The sequence below is a fragment of the Xiphophorus couchianus genome, chromosome 2 (genome assembly GCF_001444195.1).
Source record: "Xiphophorus couchianus chromosome 2, X_couchianus-1.0, whole genome shotgun sequence".
NCBI lineage: Eukaryota > Metazoa > Chordata > Actinopteri > Cyprinodontiformes > Poeciliidae > Xiphophorus > Xiphophorus couchianus.
Window position 1 is genome coordinate 21,341,359 of NC_040229.1, and position 12,409 is coordinate 21,353,767.

Here is a 12,409-nt window from a genome sequence, read left to right on the forward strand (position 1 = left end):
CAAATGGAGTGACTGCCTCTTGTTTGCTGACCCTGCAGTCTATTTGTACAGTTCAGTGGATTTAAGCTCTAAGACAAACATGCCAAGAAGCAAGGAAAATACTTTTTTGTTGTTGTTTTGCATCCCATAAACTTTAAAGCTGATAAGCTCGTAAGGTTTTCTGAAGGTGTCTTTTTGAACGATGAGACTTTTTACACTTATTTGGTTGAGTTCCTAAAAATAAGATGAATACTTTTGTTCGTTTGCTTGATAGGTCGTTTAAGTTTGACCCAAGACTTACTAACGCTTGAAAGGCTTCTAAAATCAAAGGGTGTCCTAGAGTTGAAATAGTTTGCATTTTCTTACTAGCAATAAGTCACAAGCTACATGAACCCATATTTTTAAGAGAATCTATGAAAAATGCCAAAGATAACATCGTTCAGCAGAAGCAGTAAACTGAGCCAAACAAACAGTTGGCTGAAAACTTGGCAGACATTATGTGATTAAATGTTCAAGTCCTGCTTTAGTTCTTTGCTGGACTTTTTTTTTCAGCTTCTGCCAAATTGAAACACTTAAAACTTTGATCGTTATTGATGAGAACTTTATTAAACAATCACACGAGCTCCTTAAAATTATTATATGCACAACTATAGCTTTCCAAAATGAATTGCCCTATAGTGTGTTGCAGAAATATTAAGTGATTTTCTAACATTTATACATTTAGTCACATCACAACGACTAACAATCTTGTATTTCATTAGGGTTTGACGTGATGGGCCGACACATAATGGCATATCACTGTGAAATGGAAAGAAATAAAAAAGGTTCAAATAAGACTCTAAAACGTGTAGAATGCATTACTGTCCAACCCTCTTTACTTTCAGACCCGCACTAAAACCCAGAGCAACCAGTTTGCTTCTGAAGTCCCTTAATTAGCGAACAGTGAGCCTCAATCGACAAATCTTCATACATCTCAATTAGCACTGTTCAGCCAATTATTTGAAAGTGGACACAGTATAGCACAAGTGCACCTTTACCAATATATGACTGTTCATCTAAGCTAATTAGTGGAGCAAGGAGCTCATTAATCAGAGAAAACAGAAATAGGGGCAAGAAGAAAGCCATTATTGAACAAAAAACATACCAAGTCTCATTTTCAGTTAGCCACAAGCCTTGTGGGCGTGATAGAAAATATGCAGAAGATGTTGCTTTTGTCAGATGAAAACAAATTTGATCTTTAATTTTGTTTATCCGGTTACCTAATACTGGGAATACACCCACAGTAAGAGACGATGTTGGCATAATAATGGTGTGGCGATGCTTTTCAGCTCTTTAGCTGATCAAGATCCGATAGGAAGATGGATCAAGCTAAATACAGCTGTTTGAGATTTCAGAACATTTCAGACAGTGGTGAAGGTTCACCGTCCAGGAGGACAGCATATGTAAAAGTACAGCCAGAGCTTCAATAGAATGATAATTTATGTCTGAATGACCCAGGCCTACATCCAAATAAAAATCTGTGCTAAGAGTTAAAGCTGGTACTCACTCACAGAAGCTCCTTTTAGAATACAACTGATCTGCTTTTCATGTTAGGCATGGACAGAACGTCCAGTCTTGTGAAAAGAGTAAAGCTAGGACACAGGGAGGGCAACTCAGCACGGCTGAAAACAAATGCACACAAAAACCAAATATAAGCCATTGATGGTTGTAGTTGGAACGAGGCAAATTGTAAAAAAAAGAAAAAGAAAAAATGTTCGCCAGTACTAACATGTGCACGCAAATGGAAACCCTTGACAGAGCAGAATCCGAAACAGAAATTGACACTGACTACAGAGGGAGCCCATGAGGAATGGCAGCAATGCTCAAACAGTGATCTGACCCGGGTCACTCTCCTTTCTTAGACTGGAATGTCAGTTATAACTGTGTTTATTTTATGTCTGGGGGGGAGGCACATCTCTGAAAATCTCACTACGGTACCATCCACACAGTCATCTTGGACTCTTGGATATGCTCGTACTCAATTTTCATTCCTCTGCATACCAAATTGAGAAGGATTAATATAACAGGGGTGAGCTTGAAAATATATTTTCTCTCTACAAAGACAGGAATGTTGATAGCTGAAGAGGCGATAAATACACTTGAACCTGTAGCCCCCTATCGTTATCCTCATCAGAGAGCATCAGGCTGTATTGAAATGAATCACAGCGGAATGTCAGGACTGAGAGGGTTTTTATCACCCAGATAATTTGCTCTGTCATGTCCTTGCTGGAGATAAAATATACTGATTCAAGGACTCACCAGAGATAAACTGACTGAAATTTTGCTTGGAGGTGAAGTAAAAAGCTGTCAGCTTGCTGTCCATGCTAATATATTTGTTGGAGCTCTGAAATGCAACTTTAGATATTTAAAGATATGATATATGTGTTGAGAATGATGAGAATGTGAATGTTTATTTGGTTAAAAAATGTCAGTCTGGTTCTGCATTATCAATCTAAAGTTTATGTACAGGAATAACATGTTAATCTTGGGTTTAAATTAATCTAAAGCACATGTGTTAAACTCCAGTCCTCAAGGTCCAGTGTCCTGCAGTTTTTAGATGTGCCACAGGTACAAAACACTGGAATGAAATGGCTTAATTACCTCCTCCTTGTGTAGATCAGTTCTCCCAGCCTTGCTAATGACCTAATTATTCTATTCAGTTATTATTCTGCAGTTGTGGTGCAGCAGAGGCACATCTAAACGTTGCAGGACAGCGGCCCTTGAGGACTGGAGTTTGAGACCCCTGATCTAAAGGGACCATTTGAACAGATTGCATGAATATTGAAATTGAATAATAATATCAGTAAATGTAACTTAAGCTATGTATGATTTTTTTCGTGCTATTTTTCTCTAAATGACACATTTGAAATTAGACTTACAGGCTCAAATGAACAAATGTATTCCCACAAATATTTGCCTGGATATTTATTAGCAGTTTGTGAAGACGCCACACACCTTTTTGTCCTTCCAGAAGCTTGGCAATAGCATGTTTTAGCTATTTTAAAAGCAGGTCTGATGTGTGTTTGGGACAGCTGTCTAGTAGTAGCACCCAGCCGAATCAGTGTTGGCCGTTCATTTGTGAGGAAGCAGTAAGATCGATCTTCAGATGCTCACCATGATGCTGCCATCACCATGCTTAACACCTGGTGTTAACACCTATGATTGGCTCATCTATGCATACCTCTTGTTTTATGGGCATACACCAAAATCTTTGCTTCATCACATCATAAAAGTTTTGTTTATGATCAGTAACCTTTCAGTGGATGCTGATGAAAACTGCTTTTTCAGAGTGACTCTGTTATTCCAGTAGTTTGCAGGTTATGACAAGCCAAAGCCTGGCTATTTTAATACTTCCTTAATCAATATTTTCACATGGGTGTTTGTGGTTATGAACAGAAAGTGATTTTTGCAATCTGTTTAAGGACAGGGAGGTATGTATATTGTATATGTTCTCAATAAAGCTTGAGATGTCAGATTTTTTTTACATTTGTTGCAGTTATATGCTGTGTTTTCATTCCACCCTGAGGAATAATGGTTCATTTACATTATGCCTTAAAAGGCCTTAAATTCATATAATATTCATGCCCATGATGAGTGATTATAAACTTCTTAATATTCCGCTGGTTGACATAGGCATATAATTTTACCACTAGAACACTTTCAGTTTTCTGCTTGCTTATTCATTTTCAATAAAGCTTGGCCTGTACTAATGGTTTTTTTTTAGTTGCTTGCTTATTTTGCTTGTGACTTTTTTTTCTGTGCTGAGTTCAAGCAGAATTCCCAACAAACAGAGACACATGGTTCACCTTGAAGGTGAAGGTTTTCTATCATCATTTTTGCCTAACTACGTAAACTTTCTCCCCTGCATCCCTCTGCAGTTGTTACTTGAGCCTCTGCACTGTCACAGGCCTGATCTTTGTAACATGTACACAGGGGACAACGTGTTTTTCAGTCTCTCACTAAGAGAGCAGGAACCACTGAGGGAAAACATGGTGAAACGTTCAGACAGACAAGAAAGTGAGGAAATCTCCTCACACTCAACAGAGTCCTCAGTCACTGGAACCTGAAACATGGCTGTGAAAAAGACAAAATAGATGGTGAGATTTTTCAAGCACAAAAAGGAGGGATGAGTTGCAATGAAGGGAAGAGCAGTGGAGATCAGAAAATAAGAACAGCCAAGCAAACTGGTGGATGAAAGTCAAAGAAGAGGAGATGCAACAAAGGAGTGTATGGAACCTTAAAGTCCTCCTGGGAGAGCCTATCTGTGGTCAGTTCAGTTTACATTAGTCTTTTCATAGTTTTCCAACAGTTGTTGGAAAACTCCTGTGGAAAAGACTATATAAAGAGTGCATACCAAAGGTTGCAATTGTTCTCCAAGGACAACTCTAATTGCCTCTGGGATGTGTTGGCATGTGTATCACATTCAGAAGCTTTTTTCTGTTAAAGAGGTTCTCAGTCCCTCCTGAAACACAAGAATAATAGGAGTCAGTTTCTAGTTAGATTTATTTTTCAGTCTTAGTCCTTTCTTAGTTACTCTAGTTTGATTATGTTTCATATGTTTAGTCATTCTTTAATGTTAGATTCATTTTCTAGTCCCCTCACCTCCTGTGCCACTTCTTCTCTCTTTCAATATTTCTCTCTCACACACACACACCTGCAACCTGTTAGCTCATCAGCCCAGGTTTTTCGTTCCAGCAGTCACCATCAAAGTATTTAAACCCTTCTCTTGCTCCCACTCTTTGCTGGTTCCTCCTTTGTAATCCCATTAGGTCCTGTTACCTCTGGTCATTTGCCTCCTGTACCTGGTTCCTGTTTGGTTTGTTGTCTTTGTGTTCACCTGACTGCCTGTAAGTTTTGTTTTAAACATCATTTTTCATTAAACCTTCATCATAGAATCTGTCTCTCTGCTTATGGGTCCACCACAAACGAACAAGACAGTTTTCAAGACAAATATATTGTTGAGACTTGTCAAAATTATTACTAAAAAAACTTTTTCACACCGGTCTGATCTATTGTACTCTGTACAGCTAAATTATATATTTCTATTAAATACAGGAGTAAATAACAAAATAGCACATCTAATTAATCTTATTAGTATTTCTCAAGTATGTTATTTTAAAATTGATTTGTCACAGTCATGCTAGGAAAACTGGAGATCTCTCCCCGAACTTAACCTCAAAATTCAACATGGCAGCACCCAGATAAAAACTGAAGAGAAAATAAAAACTGTTATCTGCAATTATATTTTTATCTCGATTCACACACAAACACATCTTAATTTCATCTACAACTGTTTAAAAATATTTTTAGCACTTTGTATTTCTAGCGGCAGCAATGTCCCGGAACAAAGCAGTTAGGAAATCCCACAGCTTTTAAAACTTTTAATATTGAGCAGAGCTGGAATAGATTTGAGATCATTTTCATATAATGTATAAGGAATATCAATATGCAATTTTCTTAAATGGGCCCCCTAAATTACTTTCAGTAAATCAGGTCCCAACGAGGAGTAAAATCTGTACAAAAGCATTGCTTCAATTCATAGATCTTTGATAAAGATTATAAGGAATCATTGCAATTGTTTTGCAGTATGTTTTAATATTGCAGTGATCCTTGGAAGATTATCAATAATAGTAAAAGTCTGTGGATGAACAGAAGTTTTATTAATATTCAGCTGAAGGAATGTTTATCAGATTTTTGTCAGTGTTATAGAAACTAAGGACCCATTTTCTTCCACTCCCACATAAAAAAGGATTGATGGAGTTGTGCTTGGAAGTCAGCTGTTAAAAGTTTGCTGTTCCCTCACAGACGGAGAACAACAGCTTGGATTTATTCAATATAAGAGAATTCCTTTAGTGACAAGCTATCTGTGGTGGAAAAAGTGGACTAAAGTTAAGCCACATAAATATCTCCTGTGTTGCATAATCCACTTCTCTTCTGTCAGTCTCCATGCTCAGCATGACCGAGGTTTGTTCTTTTCTTGAAGGAAACCAGAACATTCTGCACGAATCCCCACAGGTGAGCTCACCGTAAGGTTCAAACAAAGTTTCTTAACTTCCATCCATCCATCTGTGGGACATCCAGCCAAGAAGAACTGAATACAAGCTTGTATGGTTATTGATTGAACATAGATACTGCATTACCTCTCCTATCTCTGTCACCACCATCAAAGCCTGGTAAAAAAAACAGTCCCCTGTTACATCCTTTGCTTTATACAGATGGTCTGGAATCAAGGACAGTGACGAGGTTTTAAATTATACTCAATCGGTAACGTTTGCCAGTGATGTATGTGGATGTTCAATGCTATGAAGCTTGCGCTGTAGATAACCATCCTCCATTGCGAAGAGAGAAGTGCTGAGCTGAACAAGGTGGCTGTTAAAGTAAATTCAATATTTGGAAGCGTGGCCAACATAAACTGAATGGCTTCATTCACTTCCTCCAGTGCCATTGCTAAAACTACATGCAGACTACAATTCTAAAACAGCACCAAAAATCAACATCATTCAAAACTTCACCTTTTGTTCGCTGATTGGCCCGATAGAAAATCTACCTGAGGAATCCAAGTTGGTGGGAGAAAGCCCAGACTGTGAATCTAGCAGAATAGGACAAAAAGTGCTAGTGCTAAAACTGGCTCTGATTTGTTCTGTTTCTGCAGATAGCAATAGAACCACAGGGAGCAATCAAAGGAACTTGATTTTCTATCACTTTGGGGTTTTTTTTTACACATTATCTGTCAGTTTTAACAAATATGTGAAAAATATATAAATTAGAAAAGTTACCTACTGCAGCTTTAAACATCACACAGTCCTGTCACATAACCAAACAAAGACCATATGACCAACTCCTTCCCCTTCCAGAAACATGATTGGCAACAAGATGGAAAAAAAAAAGAAACATTGGTTTTATTTTTTGGACTGATACGATATGCTAAAAAACAACTAACATCTGCAGATACTAATGTTGATGCTGATATAGTGCTTTTTTTTTTTTTTTCCAACTTGCAATCAGTCCCCACTTTGTGTTGGTCTATCAAATAAAATCCCAATAAAGTCCTTTAAGTCTGTGGTGGTAAGATGGCAAAATCTATAAAATAGAATGAGTGCATTCCGAAATGCTTTTACTGCGATATTAAGTATTTGATCCAATGTCTGACTGATGACCACAGAAAAACAAAATGTGGAAGAAAACTTAAAAACATTCACTCACAATGTTAGATAAAAACTTACCCCAAAGCTAAAACCCTCGCACACAGAGTTATATAACCGTCCAAAGTCTTGTGGGTCTGCTCAGCTTGATGTGTTTAGGACTGATGATTGCTTTCAGTTGTTCAGCCTTACTGGAGAAAAAGAGAGGCAAAACAGAACCCTTTGCATATTTTCCTAACTAAGATCCATCCTGAATAAATAAATAATAATAAAAAAAACTCTCTTGCATACACATCGGTGGTATGGACGAGAACAGAACAGACCCCCTTTTTCCAAGAGAGGGGCTTGATGGCGGTGGCGAGGAATGTCATCATCTGTGAGGGGATATTTTCTGTTTTATAGCTGCTTTCTCAGGGATGCCAGTTAGGCCTGTGGTGAGAGCACAGAGAGACTAGGCTCCGGTCCCAGACTCTCTCTGCATGTCTGTCCACGTGGGCAGGAGTTACCAAACCAGACACAGTTGCTAAATCTAGTTTCCACAAGTTAATAAAATGATAGCATGATTCTGTTTTTGTTTGGGTTATTCTTAGATTTGTTTTGCTTCTGCAATATTCAATGTTTATTGCTTTACTATTGTTTAAGTTCTCTCTTATGACAGGAAGTGGCGTATCTGGTTACTCCAAAAATACCCAGAGCAGAGGCAGTTTTTCCCTACTGTTTAGGAAAAACAAAGGATATCGTATGCTGATCATGTAATTGCTTTGTAAATAAACTTTGGTGACATGACCCTTGGGGAGGGAAAGCCGAAAGGATGATGTGATAAAAGAGAGCCATGACACCACAATAATAGATTTAGCAATGTGTTTGAATTAAAATTGTAGACTGAAGAGTAAATTCTTTGGTGAGAACGGCTGTGGATATTTTTGAGTTGTGCTCATTGACATTTGTCTTGTGGTATAAAACTAAAACTGATGAATGACGGAGGAAAGTGTGTGTGGCAGATGTACAGGGCAGACAGGATGTTCATTGGGAATTCTCTGTGGTGACCTTATGGACGTGTCGTAAAAGATCAGTGATGTTTGTCTCTGAAATATAGAAAGGACTGAGCCTGGTTGCCTATAACTCTCTCTGAAGGTGGAGCTTATCATAAAATACTAAACGTCGGGTGAATGTGACCCAGATTGGTGGGTTGAATGGCTTTATAATCTTATTTGGTGGGATTCTATCAGCATGCCACATCTTGACTTCATAACATGTTCCCTACTTTACAAGAGTTCTCATGAAGTCAATCTTCTTTTGATTTGGATGTGTGGACTCAATTTGATGTTGGTAAAATAAAAATAAAAAATCACCGTTCATCGTTAGGGGTATTACACATCTTTTTATAAGGTTTGGGATCAAAACAAATTGCTTACAATTTCACAATTAGGGTTAGAAGGCAGGCAGACCAGCTCCTGTGATGCAGCTGCTCCCATTTGCAAACCGTCCAGTTGCTATGGTTATGCATCATAACAAATGTCCCCAAAATAAAAAAAAAAGTATTGGGGAAAAAATCCTTCTGACTGTAGAGCATCCAAAACCAGAGATAATGGTTGTTCAAAAAAGTTATCTTTGTTCCAGAAGCGGAAGAAAACAATCAGATCTATTTGGAAATGACTACAGCTCCTTCAGTGTTATCATCTCCCAACCACTTTCCTTCTTGTGTTGTCATTGGGTTTATATATAAAAAAGGAAAAAGTTATATTTTTTGTGACCATGGTTCCATATTCACTCTGTGTATAATTAGATAAAAAATATCTGATTTTGATACTATTGCTGGTATCAAAACCAGCAATATTGGTGCTAATTATTCCACATTTTCCTGACACTTATTTTTCATTACCATGACGTTTCCAATTGAACACGTGGTGCTGCACTAAATACAGATGCCTTTATACCATTATTATTAATCATCATAACATTATTTCAATCCTCTATTTCTGGTTCTTCAAATCCACAACAAACTGACAGCACATCCGAGTTTGAGAAGAATTAAAGGAGTTTGGCAAAGTATTATTTTTAGAGTCTGCACATCAGGTTTAAAACTTTAAAGAGTAATTGTACAGGATTTGCTTCCAAATTACAACTCAAAAACGTGTGGGTAGTATTTATCATGTTCTCTGTGTAATAAATGTCACAAACCTGCTATCTTGACAGGCATGTGGGCCCTTTTAGGAGCCAGTGTCTATTAAGCGTTTGAGATTATTCCTCAGGATGTGCTTGGTAAGAAAGGTTCAATGGACAGAATAGTGGGCGGAAGTTTAACTTCTACCAATTGTAGTATAAACAATATTGTATACAATCAACATTTTATTCACTATCAAGGCTAGAGAAGTAATTATGTGTTTCAACTTGTCACACCCCAGAAGAACAAGCCAGCCAAACATTTAAATCCTAATAAAATGAGCCGTGTGTTGAGCTGAGATGCTCAGGGTGTGTCCCTTCAGAAAGTTACCGTCACCAAACTTCCTTGATGTGAAATAACTGCACAATATAAATTACTTTTAATCAGCATTTATTTTTTTTATATGGTTTTTAGTTATGTAAGCGGCATAATATGCATAACATGGGTATTAATGCATTTAATAAAACATTTTTACAAAATTTGAAAGTCATCAACACCTCGGCATAACACCGGCGGTCCATATACTGAGGCGACAATGAGCCGTGTGCTACTGTTTCTTTTAACAGGTTCAAGAATAAAGAAAAGCGAGGCAAAGCTGGGCATTATCAGACGCGTGCAAGGATACACATAAAACCGAGGAAATCCTGCTTTGCATATGTCAGGAAAATGTTCTCTAAGAGAACAGGGTTTTACTTTTGTTTGCGTCGGGTGAAAGGAGGGCTGGAGGAGGGTGTTCCTCCCTGTCCCCTCCTCCTCACCCAGAAAAAAAAAGACCTGCCCCTTTTCCATTCCCATGGATCGAATTACGGGAGACTCCATCTCCGAGACATCTGCTCCGCTATTAACAACAGAGCGCGTCTCCGCGTCCCCCCTGCGATTGATCCCGTCTCCCGTTGTGTCGTGGCCCCTGGTCCTGCCCTCTACCCCCCGAAACTGTGCACTCTGTGTTATTTGCGCTCATTATGAGGAGCCACAGTGCATGTGCCCTCCACGTTTTCCGGCGGCTTTAGTCCCCACCAGACAGCTCCAACCCTCCCGGAGCCGCCGAGCGGAGAGACGCGAGTAGCGACGGAAAGAGTTGGAGGAGCAGCCGGTGGCCCCGAGCCGCACATTTGTTTTTGTTCGTGCGCTCCGCAGGCTGCTGGCTGTGTGGCTTCGCATCCTCGGATGATCGAAACAAGCATCGACATATTTAATGAGTGAACAAAGCTGAGCCTTGGCATCCCCGGACTGTTTCTAGTTTCTTCGCGAGCTTTCTTTTTATTTGTTTTGGACACCATGGAGTCTGTGGAGAAGGAGTGTGGAGCGCTGGGTGGATTATTCCAGGCCATCGTGAACGACATGAAGGTAACACGCAGATATTCAGCTGGTCTGGGGTTTTGATCTGACCTTTGTGGGAGCACGGTGGCTAAGCAGACGCATATATTTTTTTTACTGCCTTTGTCTGTTTCACCGGGTCCTCCCCCACATCCCACACGGAACACCGCTGCAGGACAGGCCGAGGGATGAAGCATGTTTCTCTTTGTGTTATTTGCATAATGTTCAGCAGGTCCGCCAGGAAAGTGGTTGCCACAACAGTCAAGCCGGTGTACCAACCTGTTTACCAAACACAAACTGCTCGGATGAAAGCATAATTCTGTCGTATGTCAAAGAAATGCCTAATGGAGTTGCTCCAGTGGTCCTGACACAAATCCAAAGAGTTCTTATATTCTTCTGGATCATATAAGTAAGGTATAAGATGAACACACAATGTTCAGTCATCACAACACATCACAGGATTGTGTGACATTTGACCCCAGACAATTGCTCCCGCTTTATGCTAATCTGAGAAGGAAGCTCTGGAAGAAAATAACAGTTTCATCACCTCATCCTCTTGAGCAGAAACAGCCTTGAGAGGTTATTGATTGTGCTTCCTGATGTTTGGCCTTGTGCCAGTAAATCACTACCTTCACAAGATGTTGCTTAGTGGCTAAGGCAAACCTTTGACCTCAAATGTTGAACCGACTCATCTCACAGATAACTTGTAATAAACAAGTTCTCATCTTTTTAGTGATATTAGCAGGACTTGCTGAGATGCAATGTGTGTGCTGGGGGAGGGGGATGAAATCAAGGAAGTTGTACCAGGGTGGTCTGTTGTTATTCATGACAACAGATGGAAAGTGTGAACATATCCATCAGGCCTGCAGGCAGCTCCCTGCCTTCTTATTGTCTACGACCCACATGGTGCTTGCAAACCGCTCAGCACTGCAAACGAACGAAGCATCAAGTTGTGCGTTCTGCCTCAGTGGTGCGTTTCTTATTGATCCACAGCTCAAGGGACCTTTATAACATTGGGCCAGGCTATTTTCAGAGACGATCATTCATCAGGCTCAGATGAAATCACCCTTCAGCTATGGGCTGCTCTGATTTAGTTTCCTACATTTCTCTTTTGTGTGGTGTGGTGCTTATGCTAGGATCAGAGAGATGCTAGCTCTCAGATAGAGGCAGTCTGTGTATTGATAAGCAGCACAGATGAATGAGGCTAAAGCCCTTAGTCAGCACAGTATTGCTGTCCGGTGTCTGAGAAAAAGGTCTGACCTCATTGCACTGCTGTGAGCTGGGCAATGGAGGCATGCTCTACCAATCACTGTTTGCTTTTTGAAAGTGAACAATGACGAGGCGTTGAGTAATCTTATTTACATGAATCTCGTTCACTTGGAGAACTCAGACAACCTGTGCCTCATGTGTAATGAACTTTATAGACTTAGAGGGACAGCAGTTAATGTCTTACTTTTACTGAGCAACTCTCTTGGCTTCTTTGTCAAACATAAATTCAGATTAATTTGTCCTGGAGCCTGAAGCTAATGGCAGTTCAAGGGGAGCCAAGACCAACGTAGACTTGTATTGTCACAAAAAAAATTCCAGACTAAAACATCATAATGGTTTATAAGAAAATGATCTCATAAGCCTTTAAACTGGTGGATGCATTGGACAGTTGTTTATAAAGATGCCAATGATTATTTACATGGTAGGCGGAGGTAGATCTTTGTATGGCATGGATTTCCATGTGTTGAAAGATGTTAAACATTTATGGTTAGTCTAACTG

The 12,409-nt window shown here is 39.4% G+C and overlaps 1 protein-coding gene across 5 annotated transcripts in view; it reads left to right on the forward strand.

The window, feature by feature from the left end:
• Positions 1-10,110: 10,110 nt before the first annotated feature.
• The window catches only part of mtss1la (MTSS I-BAR domain containing 2a), a 35,777-nt gene continuing 33,478 nt past the window's right edge, over positions 10,111-12,409 (forward strand). For 3 of the 5 annotated variants that reach the window (XM_027999079.1, XM_027999087.1, XM_027999093.1), the window contains exon 1: positions 10,111-10,671. In XM_027999079.1, coding sequence (XP_027854880.1) covers positions 10,603-10,671 — 69 coding nt within the window. In that variant the 5' untranslated portion in view covers positions 10,111-10,602. The remainder of the gene's footprint in view (positions 10,672-12,409) is intronic. The other 2 variants (XM_027999101.1, XM_027999107.1) reach the window with 1 other exon arrangement.